Source organism: Nelumbo lutea, chromosome 7 (assembly GCF_056320005.1).
Source record: "Nelumbo lutea isolate HS-2025 chromosome 7, American lotus-T2T, whole genome shotgun sequence".
Lineage (NCBI taxonomy): Eukaryota > Viridiplantae > Streptophyta > Magnoliopsida > Proteales > Nelumbonaceae > Nelumbo > Nelumbo lutea.
In genome coordinates this window covers 32,000,343-32,018,985 of record NC_142690.1, presented here as the reverse complement: position 1 = coordinate 32,018,985, position 18,643 = coordinate 32,000,343, and the positions used below count along the sequence as shown (strand labels likewise).

At 39.7% G+C, this 18,643-nt stretch overlaps 1 protein-coding gene across 2 annotated transcripts; it reads right to left on the bottom strand.

The window, feature by feature from the left end:
• Positions 1-5,218: 5,218 nt before the first annotated feature.
• Positions 5,219-18,140, bottom strand: LOC148845992 (ENHANCED DISEASE RESISTANCE-like protein (DUF1336)). Of its 2 annotated transcripts, XM_088954734.1 has the most exons (4): positions 17,903-18,139; positions 17,531-17,768; positions 6,325-7,274; positions 5,219-5,599 (listed from the first exon to the last, which is right to left on the bottom strand). In XM_088954734.1, exons 3-4 carry the CDS (start codon positions 7,256-7,258, stop codon positions 5,577-5,579), a joined length of 957 nt encoding a protein of 318 aa, XP_088810860.1. In that variant the 5' UTR covers positions 7,259-7,274; positions 17,531-17,768; positions 17,903-18,139; the 3' UTR covers positions 5,219-5,576. The 2 variants fall into 2 exon arrangements, with proteins under 2 accessions (XP_088810860.1, XP_088810861.1); XM_088954735.1 differs by lacking the exon at positions 17,531-17,768 and having other exon boundaries at positions 17,903-18,140.
• Positions 18,141-18,643: the final 503 nt, after the last annotated feature.

Below are 18,643 nucleotides of genomic sequence, written 5' to 3'. Positions count from 1 at the left end.
TCAAGACTTCTTCCTGATTTGTATAATAATCCATAATCTAGAGCCCCTTTTAAATATCGCACAATGGGGAACCCAAGGCTTCTACGTAAACTGGCTGACCACTACAACAGAGATATCTGGCTGAGTAATAGTCAAATAATTTAATTACCTACTAACCTTCTATACCTCCCAAGATCATTAAATTCTTCACTTGCATCAGCGCTTAATTTGGTGTTGGGTTACATAAGAATTTCAGTTGGTTTGGTATCCAACAATCTTGTCTCTTCTAACAAGTCAAACACATATTTCCTCTGACACAAATTTATGCATGCATCGACCTTGCAACTTTTATACCTAGGAAGTATTTCAACTTGCCAAGATCTTTTGTCTAAAAGTGAGCATGTAAAAGTCTTTAATCTATCAATATCCAACTTATCACTACCTGTAATGACAATATCATCGACATATACCACCAACAAGATATTTCCAACTTTAGAATCATAATTGAACGCTGAATGATCAACCTGACATTGCTTCATACCAAAGTCTTTAATTACCTCATTGAATCTACCAAACCAAGCATGTGGAGATTTTTTTAGTTCGTAAATTGCCTTCTTGAGTCAACGCACCTTACTATTCTCTCCCTAAGAAAAAAACCTTGGTGGTTATTCCATATACACCTCTTCACTAAGATCACTATGCAAAAGTACATTTTTAATATCAATTTGATATAGAGGCTAGTCAAACATAGCTACTAAGGATATCAACACACGAACTGAGCCAATCTTGGCAACAAGAGAGAATGTCTCTATATGATCCACACCATACAATTGAGAGCACCATTTGGCCATCAACCTAGCCTTTAAGCGCTCAATGTTCCCATCTAGTAAATATTTGACTATATAAACCCATTTACAACCTACAACATGCTTATCGGGTGGAAGAGTGGTGAGTTTCCACGTGTGATTATGATTAAGGGCAGAGAGTTCATCTTCCATTGCTTTGCGCCACTCTAGGGAGGTAATAACTTTTTGGACATTCTTAGGAATAGAAACAATAGATAAAAGAGAAATAAACTATCAATGGGAAGTAGAAATATGAGAAACTGAAACATAATTAGAAATATGATGCAATGTACAACTATGTTTACATTTTCACAAGGCAATGGGAAGATCAAGATCAAAAGAAGATGGCATCACAGGGTTAGGAATAACTGTCGGATCTATTGATGAAGAAGAAACTAGATGAAGAGTTGGTACTTGTTGATGTGTATACACATGCCTAATAGGTGGTCGCTCAGTAGGAACTTGTCGTGGAGGAGATGAGGATGCAGGAGCAACAGGAAGAAGTGGAATGGGGTCAACAACAGGGATTGGAAGAAGAGCCACAAGGGATGAAGAAGGACTATCACTACTTGTAAAAAATGGAACAAACTTGAAAAAGGTGACATCAGGACACATAAAGGAACATTGAGATGAATGATGACACTTATAGCCCTTATGTGTTCGAGAATAGCCAAGAAAGATACACTTATAGGTGTGCATCTAATTTGTCCATCCCCAGGCACAAATTATGAACAAAGCATGTACACCTGAAAACCTTTGGAATAAGAGGAAAGGGAGACAACATAGGAAACAAGATAGAGAAGGGAAACTAACTTTCTAGGATAGACAATGGCATTTGGTTAATGAGAAAACAAATTGAAAGAACTGCACCACTCCAAAAACTTTTAGGAACACTGATATGATGCAAAAGGGACTGAGCTGTCCCAAGTAGATGACAGTTCTTGCATTCAGCCACCCCATTTTGCTGAGGTGTATAGATGCATGATGTTTGATGGATAATCCTATGTTCTAAGTATTCTTGAAATGGAGCATAGAAGTATTCTTTTCCATTGTCAAAATAAAGAATTTTAATGTGAACACCAAACTGAGTGCGAATTTCAACATAAAATTTTTGAAAAGTGAAGAATAATTCACTCTTTTCTTTCATAAGATAAGACCACGCCATCCTTGAATAATCATCAACAAAATTACAAAGCACTTGTAACCATTTTACGACACAACTCTGTTTGGACCCAAAATATCAAAATGAACTAAGGAAAAAGGACTTGAACTATGACTATCAACTCTAGGATTGAAGGAAACCTGGTGATGTTTCATGTATTGACATGACTCACAATCCAAAGAAGAAAGATGATGCAAAGACGAAACAAGTAACTGAAGTGTCTTGAGAGAAGGATGACAAAATTTGTAATGCCACAGAATAGGTGTAAAAAAAGACTAGAGAGATACTGTCGAACCACCATCATCAAGATAATACAACCCATTAGCTTTATGCCCCCACCAATCTTCATCCCTGTCTTCAGATCCTGGAAAACACAAGAATTAGGAAGGAAGGTTATAAAACAATTTGGAGATTTGGTCAACTTACTAACAAACATAAGACCAAAAGGGAATTTGGGTACATACAAAACTGAAGACAAAGATAACGATGCAGTGTCTACATTTCCAATACCACAAATAGGTGAGGTAGAACCATTAGCTAAAGTTATTGCTTGTGATATAGAAGATGGAGAAAGAGAAGAAAAAAAAACTTGGAATCCTAGTCATATGATCGGAAGCTCTAGAATCAATAATCCAAGGTGAGGGTTTAGAAGTCAAACAAGCCATTGAGTGGGCAAGAGTAGTTGTATTCTGTTGGGAAGTAGCCTAAAGAAACATTTTCATATTCATTACATGAAATACTCACCATCCCCTTCCCAAATGCACTAGTAAATATAGAAGGTGTTTGATTAGTTTGTTGGGTATCAACTACATCACCACCACTTCTTGTTGCTGCATGATTGGCACATGTAAAAGGATGTCCATGTAAATCATAACAAAAATTAACAGTGTATCATTCCATCCCATAGTGTGTACACTTTTTAGGCCCATAACTATGACCTCCCCCTAACTCTCGACCTCCACTACACTCACCACCATAGTGCAACATAGGTCCACCACGACCTCCCCCCTCTCATCACTACAAAGGTTGATCTATTTGAGACTATAGGACTCTCTAAATACCCAATATTAATCCTATGAATTTGTGCAAACACTTCTTCAAGAAAGGGAAGAGCAGAGCTTCCAAGAATTTGAGCCCTAACTAGATCATACTCAGCTTTTAACCCAACCAAAAATCCGGTCACATCTAGTTGATTCCTTTGTTGTTGTTAAATTTTAGCATCTGATGTCAAGGGATGATAGATATTCAACTCATTCTGAAGATTCTTCATACTGGCATAGTACTCCTCAACTGTCTAATTTCTTTGTTGTAGATTAACGTATTTTTTATAGAGTTGATATATCCTTATAGTATTATCTTGTCTGGAATAGAGTTTCTTGGCACGATCCAAATCTCTTTTGTTGAATCTAGAAACATAAAGTTCATGTTAATTTTAGGTTCCATGCTATTCCACAATCGTTTCATAATTTGTGCATATTCTTATTCCCAATTACTATACCCCTAAGAATCAGCTGAGGGTTTTTCCTCTTTCACATGTTTCACTTTCTTCTTGTCTCTAAGAAATACCTCCGCTAAGTTAGGGGGGGGGACCATAACACTAGACTTTTGATCGTTGTTGTATCCTAGGGTTTCCAACACTATTCTTACACCTATTACTCACTTCCACAAATAAGAAAATTTCAGAAAATCACTCCTCATACATACCTATTGATAGGCCAACTACAACCAGTCCAGAAAACCACAATTGTAACCTTTCAGATCATCAACACACCCCACACAAGTGTTGCACATCAACTGATCACTGATAGTCCCTCTACGATACATCAATTAGGGGGTTTCTCTAAAAGTTCACTGAAATTACACCTTCTATTACAACTGGAGGCATGGATACCCCCCTAGGCAAGAAAACTGAAGTTCAACCCGCTAAGGGTGCAGGGGTACCGATTACTACCATCACCAAGTTAATATGCCTATGCTTAACTAACAATAATTCTCATGGTCCCTCCCACCACATCACTGAAATCGTTCAATGGTTGGACCACCAACAAAGTATGGTATGGATCTTTCAATATTTTCATAAAGGTCCTCACCATTTCTTCTTAAAATGTAAAGTGGTGCAATTTAACTGCTATCTCGTGCCACTTGTATGCATAATTGATAACCGTCTTTTTCGCATTTTATACCATAGCTTCAAGATCAACTTGGTTTGGTACCAATTCCATGTTGTAAGAAGCATGATCTAGAAAAGATTTACTTAGTACAACTACATAACTACAAGTATTGTGACGTTAATATGACTAGCAAATCCAAATTCTAGGACAGCAAGGTGCAGTTAAGGTCCATTAACCATACTACGAAGAACCCACAGATGTGACGATCCCATGACTCCAGATTCAAAGGGATATAGGTCATCGACATAAGAAAGTACACACTTTAATAATGTGTATTCAAACATAAATCACAACCAACAATACCGGGAGTCTAGAACACGTAGATACCATATGACGATTAATAATATATCAACCAATGTTGTTACTTCCAATCTACTAAAAATTCATTACAAGATATGTCAAATTGTTGTTAGGTCAACGAGTGATTGATCATTGATAAATCCATCTTATTGTTTTTCCCGAAAATCATTTAAAATATATAAAATACATTATTTTTTATTTCTAAAATTTTCCTAAAAATTAAGAATAACCCATTTTTGACCTAGCAATTAAGAATTTGAATGATACCCTGCAATTCAGTGATCACTTGAATATTTTGAGCCTTTGTAGTGATCTAATCAAAAGGCAGATCAGCCAATGTTCTATATTTAATACGCAGGATTATTTGGGTGTTATAGTCTCAAGAACTTGTGAGGCAATTGCTATAGTGGAACCCAGAGAGAGAGAGAGAGAGAGAGAGAGAGAGAGAGAGGTTTCTCTGATGGTGGTCCAAACATCATCAGCAATTCATCTGTATCATGTGGAATATGTCTGTTATTTGCTTGCTGTAAGCCTGTAACTACAATCTTAATGGAGCAGACCATCTGCCATTCAATAAGGCCATATAGTTTAATGTGAACCATTGACCATTTAGCATCTCCAGAGCATACATGATCAATAAAATGAGTACAAAGAACGATATATTAACATCAACAATATTCCTGTAATAACTGAAGCTACGTACCCATGAAGTAAATACCATTCTTTGTACATGCATTAAGAACTACAATCAATATCACATGTAACAAAATCAGAAGGAATGGCAACTGACGAATTATGAAATATTGAATACTACAACTTGAGATTTAATGTTACTCCCTTCAAAGATAGACATCATCATCAACAACAACAACAACAATTACTGGATTTCTACCAAAAGACAACTTAAATGACCCGCAGAATGACAAAGAATTTCATGAATTGAATCGACAATTTAACACAGTGAAGACGTGTGGCTCATGAAAAACAGAGGCCATGTCTTTCTCCTCAACTTCCTGACAGTTGAATAAATTATTACAGGGAAACAAGTCGAGATAACAAGCGAATGTATCAGATGGCTGCCAATTCCAGGCTTCTGTCCCTCGCAGAAAGATAAATACATTAACTCCTGGCATTAGGTTGATCTGCAGAAGTAACAATAGTTAGTAAGTTGATTATTAATTTTAATTGAAAAGAACCTACTGTTAAAATTTTCATTTCATTAGAAAGCATTCTACTTGAGATAGATCAGTTCCAACCAAAACCCAAACAAATAACTCTCATTTGCTAATCTTTTAATACTGGTATGACCATATGTAGTAATCCCAACCAAGGTCAAAATATCGAAACGTATCCATGTGTATCATTAAATATATATTGGTTTTCAGGGTAACCAATATGCTAAATGATGGATATTATGTGATTTCTTTTGTTTTTAACTTTAGAAGTTTATGTGACTTATCTTGTCAAAGTGTTAAGATCAATGAAGTAAGAGAAAGATGTTTCTATTAAAAGAAATGATTGACACACAAATTTTGCATACTGAGAGTATTGATACTTTTGAACCTTGATCCCAACCAATCCCTGTATATAGCTTGCTATTCATTATCTATACTCCTACCACAAATATGACATGACAGACTGGGTACATCTAGTGTCAGCTATCATTTTAGCTTTCGTTTTGAAATGTGAAACCAACATTCAGGAGGATGTTCGCCAGTATGTATTATTTTGTTTTTCAAACCAAAAATACCTTACACATAGGCAAAAACAATATGATTTTACTGATGTGATGATTGCTCTTTATTTTGAAAAACAAAATTATACATATTAGCTAATTACTCCTCTGGATTATTTGGAAATTTCTTACCAGTTGTTAGTTCGCCACTTTCTTCGTGATTAGTACTGCCATTTACATGGGCTGAGTTGGAGGCAGAGCCACTGTCCTGGGCACCTCGCTGTAGAAGGTGGGAGAAGCCTTGTCCTATTGATTTCCACCATCCAGAGGATTGCAAATTTTCAGTGCTTCCAACAGAGGGTGTCTCAATTGGCTGAGCAGAAGCTGGATTCAGTTCTGAGAATCGTACAGCTCCTAAAATCTGTTCTGGCAGCTCTGATTGAGTTTGACTCTCAATTAAAAATGCTAGATCAACAGTCAGTGTTGTAATGTAACCAAATGCTAAGTGAACAATCGCATTTGCAACCATTGAAGCTCCAATATCAACATCAACTTCTATGTAGTTCTCCCCTATGAAATACTTGCAAGAAACAGCTCGTCCAAGTATACATATGGCCTGCTCCCCCACTGCTGTTCTGACAATCCAAGGACCCTTTACAATATTGGCTATTAATTTAAGCCTTGAATTCCGGAAAGCATCATCCCCTTTCAAAAATTGATCCATCAAGGACCCCTGTGGAATAGGATCCAATGATACAAAATATGCTACAGCGCTATAGTTATCCTTACTAGGGACTTGTAGATTAAAAGCCCATACAAAAGGCTTATCAGCCATTGGAAACTCATCCTCGATAGCTTTCCTAATACGGCTATTTGGGTGATTTAAGATCTCACTAATTTTTGAAGCACCTTTGATCCAATCAAACCCAAGAGGCCTTAGAAGGTAGTCACCTGCAGGAACCTTGACTTTGGTAGTCAAATACTCTGGACCTCTAACCATGAACTTCTCTCCTGGTGGGGAAGCCCAGCCATTTGGGCAGTTATCTGGTTCAAGAAGTGGAACGGATCCTTCATCTTTCACTCTTTCTATCCACTCATGCTGATTGTTCCCATCACAGCAAGCCATATGAAAACAAAGTAACCTGGCAATATATAAGATAATCATGGAACCAATCAGAAAATTATGAGATAATCATGGAGAAGATACGGAAAAACATGTAGATGAATATTTACATTAGACTGTTTATTATTAAATGCAACAGCACTGTATTATTATTAATATTTTAAGTGCTCAGATTGTACTATGCACAATAATAGTTGGTACTTGTATAATGCACAATTATTTGGTAAAATCTCAGGCTGGCAAGCATGAGAATGCAAGTTCAATTCTGAGAGCAGTCACTTCACTTTGTGCTAAAAAAATTCCAAAGGTTAGGACCATATCCAGTCTACCCCTCCCAAGACTCCAGATAGCTGGGACCAACATTGGGTTATGTGCTTTTTATCTATTCATTCTTTCTATGCTGGGCTAATATCCAAACTTCCATGCAGTCAGCTGTTTGATGCTCAGTGCCTGGTTTTACATGCATATAGAGGCTGTGGTAGCTGACTGCTGGCATTTATTAGGAGAGCACATGTTAGGAACTGCCTAACCAGGGTTTCTCGAGGAACCACCCTCCAGAACAGAAATGAATATAAAAAAAGAAACTCAGATCTGATTTTTCATGCCTTCCCCATACATGAACACACCCTTATATAATCATCATTGCAATCAAATCATTTCGGTTATGCTTGTGGGTTCGTGCTAACTAAATCCTGCAGATGTGGATGATGTGGCCTCCTGCAAAAGACAAGTGTAGGTGATCAAGACTGCTATCAGTCTTGATAACTGAGAAACTTCAGGTTCGAAGAGAAAAAGTGAAGAAGAAAGAGGAGAAAGAGTGGTGAGAGAGCAGTAGAACACAGGTTTTGAGTAGAACAGAATCTCAATATTCTGCCACCACCACTTCAATTTAGTATTTATATGTTATGCTAGTTAAATGAAAGGACACATCTGCCCTTGGTGTTTACATCTCATAACACATAACAATATAAAACTGAAAAGTAAATAACAGAATAATAAATTGACTATCAGCTATGACTACATACATTCTACCCTACGGACAGAGTGAGACCACAGCTGTGGGGCCCACATCAATGTTCTCTACACTCCCCCTCAAATTGGGAGTAAATGTTCATCATTCCCAACTTGGATAGATCCGCTTCTAGCTTCTTTCTTGATACGACTTTAGTGAGGATATCTGCTAGTTGCATACTGGAAGTGATGTAAGGGAGGCATACTTCTTGAGATGAGACCCTTTCTCGTACAAAATGCCGGTCAACTTCAATGTGTTTGGTTCTGTCGTGCTGCACTGGATTATGTGCTATATTAATGGCTGCTTGATTATCACAATACAGCATCAGAGGCTTCTCATACTCAATACCCAACTCCTCAAGTAGAGATCTTAGCCATAGGATTTCAGCCACTCCGTTGGCCATGGACCTGTATTCTGCTTCAGCACTAGACTGGGAGACAACACTTTGTTTCTTACTTCTCCAGGAGACAAGGTTTCCTCCCACAAGGGCACAATATCCTGAGGTAGACCATCTGTCATCAACACTCCCAGCCCAATCGGCATCCGTATAGACCTCCACCTTCATGTGGTTATTGTTCTTGAACAGTATACCTTTACCCGGGCATCTCTTCAAGTATGCTAGTATTCTTTCTGCTGCTAGAAGGTGCGTGGTTCTAGGAGAATGCATGTATTGACTGACAACACTAACTACATAGTTGATATCTGGCCGAGTGAGGCACAGATATAGGAGCTTTCCCACTAACCGCTGGAATATAACTTTGTCTTCAAGAAGCTCCCCACTCTCTGCACTAATCCTGTGGTTCTGTTCAATTGGTGTATCTACAGGCTTGACACCTAACTTTCCAATTTCTGCCAACAGGTCTAGGATATATTTCCTCTGAGAGATAAAGATCCCTTGTTTGGATCTAGCAACCACAATACCTAAAAAATACCGAAGTACACCAAGGTCTTTCACCTCAAATTCTTGATGAATGAGCTGTTTAAGAGACTCAATCTCATGGCTATCATTCCCTGTGACCACAATATCATCAACATATACTGCTAGTAGTGTCAATGAGGACTCCACCCTCTTGATGAATAGAGTATGATCTGACTGGGCCTGTACATAACCAAACTTCACAAGGGCTAGTCTGAATCTATCGAACCAAGCCCTAGGTGACTGTTTCAAACCATACAAAGCCTTGTTGAGCTGGCAGACCTTCTTACCTGTTTCTGCATCATAGAATCCAGGAGGCAAATGCATGTAAACTTCTTCCTGCAGATCTCCATTCAAAAAAGCATTTTTCACGTCCATTTGGTATAAAGGCAAGTGTGACTTGCTACAAGGGATAATAGGACTCGAACAGTGGTCATCTTGGCTACCGATGCAAAGGTCTCCAAGTAATCTATGCCATAAGTCTGTGTAAACCCTCTTGCAACTAACCGAGCTTTATACCTCTCAATAGATCCATCTGCATTATGCTTCACCGTAAATACCCATCTGCATCCAACTGGTTTCTTTCCTTTGGGCAGATCAACTACCTCCCAGGTGTTGTTTTTCAACAGGGCATCCATCTCAACTTGCATTGCATCTTTCCATTCCAGGACGGATAGGGCTTCTTGCACTGTTCTTGGAATATGGACATTGGAAATGGAACTAAGGTAGGACCTGTAGGTAGGAGATAGGCGATCATAGGATAAAAAATGGGAAATACAATGGACTATAGATGTGGTACAATGTCGTTTCCCTTTACGGACTGCAATCGGAAGGTCAAGATCATCTGTAAGAGGTGAAATGGCAACAATAGAGGAAGTCTCTATGGGCCTTGAGACTGTAGTACTTGGACCTGGAGCTGCAGATGAGATTGGAGCTGGCCTGGACTGCTGATGATCAGGATCAACCTGCCTACACCGCCTGTGATAGACCCTCAACTCTTGATCCCTCTGACCACCCTCACCATTGTAGCTCTCATCACCCAATGGAATAGGTAAAGGAACTGCCCCACTCTCACTGCTCTCCCCCTGAGGGGAAACCCAAGGATAATAGGGTGTCCCCTCAAAGAAAGTGACATCCATGGAGACAGACTTCCTCCCTGAGATAGGATCATAGCAGCAATAACCCTTTTGAGTTTGTGCATAACCAAGGAAGATGCATTTGGAGGCTTTGGGTTCGAACTTGGAGTGATGGGGTCCGAGAAGCTAAACAAAGCAGGTACAACCGAATGTCTTAAGAGGAATAGAAAACAAGTCCTCACGTGGGTGTAAAAGGGAAAAATGAGATCTCATATCAAGGACCCTGGAAGGAACCCGATTAATAAGGTATACCGTCGTGAGGATAGCATTACCCCAGAAGTGGATATGAACATTGGAAATAAACATGAGACTTCTAGCCACTTCCAAAATGTGCCTATTCTTCCTTTCGGCAATTCCATTATGTTGAGGTGTATGAGGGCAAGAGCTCTGGTGGATAACCCCATGATGAAGAAGATAAGATGTCAATGATTTAGCAAAGTATTCCTTTGCGTTATCAGATCTGAGAACTTTGATCTTGGTATCAAATTGGGTTAGAATCATTTGGTGAAAGTTTTGGGTCAGGGAAGGTACCTCATCTCGTAAACGCATGAGATAAACCCAAGAAAAACGGGTATGGTCATAAACAAATAGCAAGAAATATCTGTACCCACCCATGGAAGAGATATGATAAGGCCCCGAAACGTCAGTATGCACAATATCAAAAAAATTATCACTCATTTTATTACTCAATAAATAAGGCTTTCTACAATGCTTAGCAAACTCACAACTTTCACATTGTAACTGAGACAACTCAATAGACTCAAATAAAGCTGGAAACAAACTCTTCAAAGACCGAAAAGACAAATGACCTAATTGGTTATGCCAAAGCATAACTGGACTCACACTCTGAGAAACAAAAGACATCTTCTCTATTGACTCTTCCTGATGTAACCTCTCCCCGAGCAGATTGATCCCATTCATCTCACGACCAGTCCCAATCACCTTCTTCGTCTCCAAGTCCTGAAAAACACATTGGTCAGGGAAGAAGGTTGCTGAGCAGTTCATATGTTTGGTAATACTACTAACTGAAAGAAGATTAGTATCAAGCTTAGGAACATGCAAGACAGAAGATAGGGAGATAGTATCTGATAACTTGATGTCACCCTTCCCAGAAATAGGAACCAGGGAGCCATCAACAATAGATATTTTATCCCTACCAGAAGACAAATGGTAAGTAGTAAACAGTGAAGGCAAGCTAGTCATGTGATCGGATGCACCTGAATCTATTACCCAACAAGGTTCAGTAATACCTGGAGCTGAGGCATGATAGGCTGAAGCTCGAGTACCTGAATGTGTGAAGGCAGATGTGGCAAGGGCTGATGATGACTGCGGTGGCTGAGCTGAATTTCTAACTTCCTTTTCTAACTGTATTAGGGCAACCCGAACTGCAGCTAAGGTCTCTAAAGATGTTCCTTTTGTGCCAGATGAGGATGATGAATCAGTGTTCACGGCTACATGAGCAGTGCCCTTCTTGCTTCTCAACTTCGTAGGAACCAAGTGATGATGCAGTTTCCAACATGTTTCTTTTGTATGTTTGGGCTTCTTACAATGTTCACATACCACATCCTTCTTGTCTTCCTCTTGTCCTTTTCTGAATCACCCCCTGATTTGGGTGTGACCGCCACAAAGGCTGGTGGTGGAGGCTGAGGTTGCATCATAACTTTCCTTCTGGTCTCTTCAGTGTGTACAAATGAGTATGCAAGGAAAAATTGTTCGCTGCCTTCTAGGGTTACCTAAACCCTAGTCTTCTTTGATCCTTCCTGACCACCAACACTTTGCAACCCTAACAAGCTTCCAATAGCTGCTAGCACTTCTGGCGATCTCCAAGAATCAGTCTGCGAACTCCTCCTTTTCAGCTCCGGTCCTAGGAGATTCTCATGTGGTCGGTTGGTATTAGGCTCACATGAGAAAACTCTAACTTGGCTCTGATACCATATAGGTGAGTCTTGATCACTGAGAAACTTCAGGTTCGAAGAGAAGAGAAAGTGAAGAAGAATGAGGAGAAAGAGTGGTGAGAGCAGTAGAACATAGGTTTTGAGTAGAAGAACAGAATCTCAATATTCTGCCGCCACCACTTCAATTTAATATTTATATGTTATGCTAGTTACATGAAAGGACACATCTGCCCTTGGTGTTTACATCTCATAACACATAACAATATAAAACTAAAAAGTAAATAACAGAATAACAAAATAATAAATTGACCATCAGCTATGACTAGATACATTCTACCCTACGGACAAAGTGGGACCACAGCTGTGAGGCCCACATCAATGTTCTCTACAACAAGCTGTCCTATAGCTTTCTCACGTGAGGTCTCTGCTGCGATATCCTCTGGGCCTGGCCTAAGGGGCTGGATTGGGTTGGGCCTGACCATCCCCTCCCGGTTGAAGCAGACCTTGGCCTCAAGGTCTAGCTGAGGGAAATCATCTTGCAGCTTCAGGTAAGGCTCCAAAGTGGCATCCTCAATAGGAAGATTATCCCATATCACCAATGCTTCTAGTATCACTCTGCCATTTTTTCTAACCCATCGAAAATCTGTAATGAGTTTTGGTTAAGCTACCAGAGACCCATCTTCAGTGAAGTCAAGATGAGAAACTCCCTGTATGGTTCCTTCTTTAAGGCTCCCTTTGAGCAAGGAGACATGAAACACAGGGTGGATTTTAGACCCGGCTAGGAGTTCCAAACTGTAAGCAGCTACTCCAATTTTTCCACAACCCGAAAGGACCCAAAATATCGAGGGGCTATTTTCCTCCAAGTCAGACAAGCCAAAGAAACTTGCCGGTAGGGATGCAGTTTGAGGAAGACCCAATCCCCCACCTGATACTGCACATCTTTGTGACTGTGATTATAAGCTTTTTTCATTAGTTTCTAAGCTGCAAGTAAATTTTCCTTAAGTTCCTTGAGGATGGAATCCCTCTTCAAAGGTGTTCTTCTAGGGTAGCCATAAGCCGCTGATGTAGAGCCCCATTCATATGGAATAACAGGGGATGGATCTTGCCCATACAACGCTTTGAAGGGAGTCATAACTGCTGCTGCATGATATGTGTTGTACCACCACTCAGCCTATGGCAACCACTCCATCCATGATTTTGGAAGGTCCCCAACAAAACACCTCAAATAAGTCCTAGGCACCTGTTTACCACTTTGGTTTGCCCATCAGTCTGTGGGTGGTAGCTGGTGGATTTCTTCAGTTTGGTGCCCTGCAGTCTAAAAAACTCCCAGAATTTGCTCATAACTGGATCTCTATCTGAGACAATCGACTGCAGGGTGCCATGGAGCTTGGCAACCTCCTTGGCAACCATGGCAGAACTATAAGGGTGAGGCAAGCCCACAAAATGGCTATATTTGGTGAACCAGTCTACAACAACCAGTATAACTGACTTCCCTTGAAATTTTGGAAGTCCAGATATGGAGTCTATTGAGATATCATTTCATTCCTGGCCTGGAATGCGCAGTGGCTGTAACAGTCCAGATGGGAGCTGAGTGTCATACTTCTGCAGATGACAAATTGAGCAGTTAGCTACAAACTCCTGCACCTTGGCCCTCATTCCCTTCCAAATGAACTGAGAAGCTAGCTTTTTGTAGGTGCGCAAAACCCCAGAGTGCCCCCTTTCTGTTGTGCTGTGAAATTGCTCCAAGAGCACGAGAATGTGGCTGATTTGGTCTGTGCAGATAGTGAACCGTCAGCCCATCAAATATGCCCTCCATTTTAGGACCGACAGCACCACTGCTATGAGCTCTACTTCATAGGCTGATTTGGCTGAAGTTTGGTCAGATAATGGCTTGCTAAAGAAAGCTATAGGCCTGCCTTCCTGCATTAAGATGGCCCTTATTCCACCATGAGAGGCATTGCTCTCAATCACAAATTCCTTACTGAAGTCGGGCAACATAAGTACAGGAGGGGACCGGGCCATGGGTTTCCAGGCAAAGGAATCCTTCTTGAGCAGCTGGGTCAATGGAGCGGCTATCTTGCCATAGTTTTGGATAAACTGTCAGTAGTACCTGGTCAGTTCAAGAAACCCCCGTAGATCTCTAACAGTTTTGGGTCTAGGCCAGTTTGTCATACATGATAACTTCTCCGTGCCTGCTATTACCTTACCACCCTCTACTATGTGGCCCAAATAATGGACCCTGGTCTGCCCAAACTGCATTTCCTTTCTTTTGAAAAAAGCTGATTTTGTTTAAGAATTCCAAGAGTAATTTGCAAATGGGCCAGATGGGTCTCCCAGTCCACACTGTACACTAGGATATCATTAAAAAAAACTATGATAAACTTCCAAAAGCTTTTTGAAGGAATAAGAAAGAAAATAGGGAGAGAAAGAAGAGAGAAAATACCTGGAATCACTCACAGGGTGCCTAGAATCACTGTAGAGCATGGGAATCACTCACCATAATTAGCATAAGCTGAAGAAAACTCAATATATTTCACTGTCTTTGTGTAAAATGTCCATACATATTTATAGACTCTAAACTCATAATAATCCTAGGAGTCAAACTGTTAGACTCATAATAATCTTAGGAGTCAAACTGTTAAACTTAATAATCCTATTAGGACTCAAACTAAGCTGTCATATCCTATTTCAATTCAAAGAAGTCTCAATAACTCTAATCCTACTTATGCAATGACTCTAAATTTTTTTTTGATGAATAATGACTCTGAAATTTTAAATGTAAACAAACTAAAAATAGACAATCAAACCCTATTATTGGACCCTACAGAAAATTTTATACCCTTGGTGTTCAATTCAGTCCAAATTCCAAGTACCATCAGGTCCATCACTATGTCATATCAGGACCTGTTGTAAGGCCTTCTTCTTTCTAGAATAAGTCTTCAAGGGTGCTGATCGATTCCTATCACTTGGCCCAGGGTACCAATAGGATTCTATGATTGTGGGGGCTCTTATAGGTGGCAGGCAATTGGGTTCACTAAAAACCTCTTCATATTGTTTTAAAAGGCTGTGTAATTTCAGCTGGAAGTCATTAGGCCCATTCGACCCAGTTGGCTGTGATAAAATAGGGCCCCCGCTGCTAGCTCCCAAACACATGAAGGTAGATCTAGGTCAAGTCTGAGCCAACTAATCATAGCCAGGTCTACTGGTTTGGGAGCTCTAACATCATAGCCTTGTAAGTGCACTGCACCATAGTGTCCCCCAATTGGAAGTCCATAGTTAAACAGTTCCAATCACATATCACTGGGCCCGCCAGGGTGTCTCAACCACTAAGTCCCCAGAACTATGTCAGCCCGCTAAAGGGGTACAAGTCCACCTTTAACCGGTAACCTTGCACCTTAAGGGTCAATCCAATGCAAATTCCATCACATTTCAATTGTTCTCCATTGGCCACCCGAACCATAAATGCTGTGCTGGGTAGGACCGTCAGCCTCAATTGTTTCACCAGGGTGCATGAGATAAAATTCATGGTGTTGCAGCTGTCAATTAAGATAGGCACGTGTTGGTTGAATCGGATCTCAGCCTATTTCATTTCCTCCAGTGTCTAGAATCGGACCCAAATCTTCATTATCTCCATCAGGCCCATTGGTCTCAAGTAAAAAAGTCTACTGGGCCTGCATTTGTGGCCCGGCCCAAATTTCTCTTCACAATTGAAGCAAATACCCTTATCTCTGTGGGCCTGCATTTCAGCCCAAGTCAGTTTTTTAAGGGCGACGGTCAGCCCAATTGGCCCATTAGGGTGGAAATTTAGTTTGTCCAACATTCCTCTCCTTTGATCAGCGATGGTGTTCTGTTATTCATACCAGGGGTTTTGATGGTCCTCTTCGCTTGGTTCTTTTCTTAAAACAATCGAGCTAACCCAACTGTTGCTATAATAGTTGCTAGCTGCATTGCCTTTACTCCCAGGCGTATTTCATCTTTGAATCCCCCAACAAAACACCCCACCAAAGCCTTCTCAGGCCAGCCCCGGACCCAAGTGGCTAATTTTTCAAACTCTACCTGGTACTCCCGTACTGATCCTTTTCAATTCCAAATGTTAAGGCTGATTCAAACACACCCACATCCTCTGCCTCTTCAGGACCCTCATAACTTGAAGGACTGAAGTCCACCAAAACACAATCCCAATTTCTTACTCGAGTATCAGTATCAACAACACTATCCAAGTCCATTTTTTTCTCAATCCTTCTAACTCCATCAAGTAAGGTAACAGCATTATCCTCATGCAGGTAAAATCTAATCCCAAACAGCATCATTGCATCAACGTTTATATATTCATAGAAGGAGGAGAGCTTTCTATTAACTGATTATATAGCTGACTATTAAAATCAAGGCCATGTCTTGAATCTCGAAGCAGGGTTTCTCATCCAATGGATAAGCATTAACATGCAACAAACAAAAAACTCTGTTTAAAAAAGGCACATGCATATATCAATAAAAAAAGGAAAAGGCAAACAAATAACCTGTTTCAGGTATATTTAGTTTCAATCATCCTTTGTAAACCACCATAGGCTTGTAGAACATCAGATAAAAACCTTTAGGATACCTTACAATCGTTTGTAAACAATGGCAGTCAGACCATGAATTCCTATTTTCAATATTTAGCCTCAACAACTTCCTTACAACAAGGACAAGATTGGAGAAAACCCAAAATAGAACTTGCACATAATTGAATTCATGAACTACATTTTCAGTAAATTTAATTACCTTGGAAAAATAATACCAACTAGTTTGAGTATTTAGCCAGATTTTTTTTTTGATAGGTAACAGAAAATTTTAGCCAGAATCTTTTTACACTATTGCATCTGAGATTTATTTGTTCCAAGAAAATCACATTGATAGTTCATTGTAATGTACAACTGAAACAGTCACAGTAAGAAGAATCAATAACCAATCAGATTGTCAGAAGAGTAGAGAAAGTACCTTTACTTCCAAACGAATTTTCTTCTTATGATCATTAAATACAAATAAAAATGTTAAATACTAAAAAAAGTTAAGTTTCATTTCCGTCAATCGCAAATAGGACACAAAACCCAAACTGCAGTGTTGGGTTTTCTTCAGGGAAAAAAACGAAGGCGCAAGATTAAAATTCACAGACTCGCATAACAACGCGATAAAAACGAAACTTTTTCTAAGTAGTTTTATTGGAGAAAGGAGAAAGAAATCTGTTCTGAATTCTTACAGTATATTTTAAATTGACACAATTCAAACACCGAAATGCTTATTGACGAAACATAAAATAAATTAAAATCATAAAAACACCTGGTGTTGTGATTGAACCCGAGTAAGAAAGAACCAGCAATTCAAAAAATATCCCTCTGATCAAAATACAGTCTTCTTTTAATCCGGCAACATAAAAGGGGTAGTGAAACGTCAACCCCCCCCCCCCAACAGTGTTCGTAGAAACACACAAGTAGATACAAAACGGATCAATCAAATAGCACCACCAATAAAAAGATGCAGAGAGTCCAAAATCGTCCCTCTTCGGAAGAATTTTCAGCTGGTTTCCACAAAACCAAAACCAAAGCAATCTCAACGTTAAAAGATAGACAAAAAAGAAGAACAGTAATATTACAGATAACTAACTAGTTATCGAAGTCTACATGCTTCAAGAACAAAGACAAAAACCCTAACCTTTATGGAGATTTCTCAGGTCGATCTGTTCAAACGGCGTTCTCGCTACTCCAGTGGAAAACCAAATTCGAGAAAGAGAGAGAACTTAGATTTCGAAGTCTTCAGTCAAGCATAGATACTTAGATCTCAAGAAAAACATCTTCCGTTTTCGCCGGAATCAGAAGGCCAAAGAAACAAGTCAAGAACAAGAGGTCCGTTGCTTTGAAGCTCCCGGCGATCAGTGGACCCCCTGGCCTTTTGTCACTACTGGCGGCAATAATTAATAAAGCTTAGATCTTTCAATCATGACCGTCCGATCCAGTTACATCTATTACAAACTAAGCAAGCTCTATACAGCCGAAATAGCTTATCGGCTCTCTCATGAAAGACAAAATCGTTGAGCCCTCTCGGAAGTTTTCTTCCGTCGAAAGGAGAGAATAACTTCCACGGTACGTTGAAGGGTATCACTGGACCGGTTTTGGATTGGACCCGTGGACGGATTGGACGGACCAATAAAAGGGTATTATGGTAATTCAACTCTGGTCAGAGAATGGGGAGCCTTCGTTCCAGTCCAGGATCAGAATTTTTGGGCGGAAAGTACAGTTAAGATTGGTGTCAGTTCAAAATTAATACCAAATTACCAATTCACAAAAGTGGTGGTATTTGATATTTTGAATGTTGATAGGTTTATAATGGAATTCAAAAATCTGTAATGGGCCTGTTCCTAATTTTCTGTTTTTCGATAAATAAATATAAGCATAT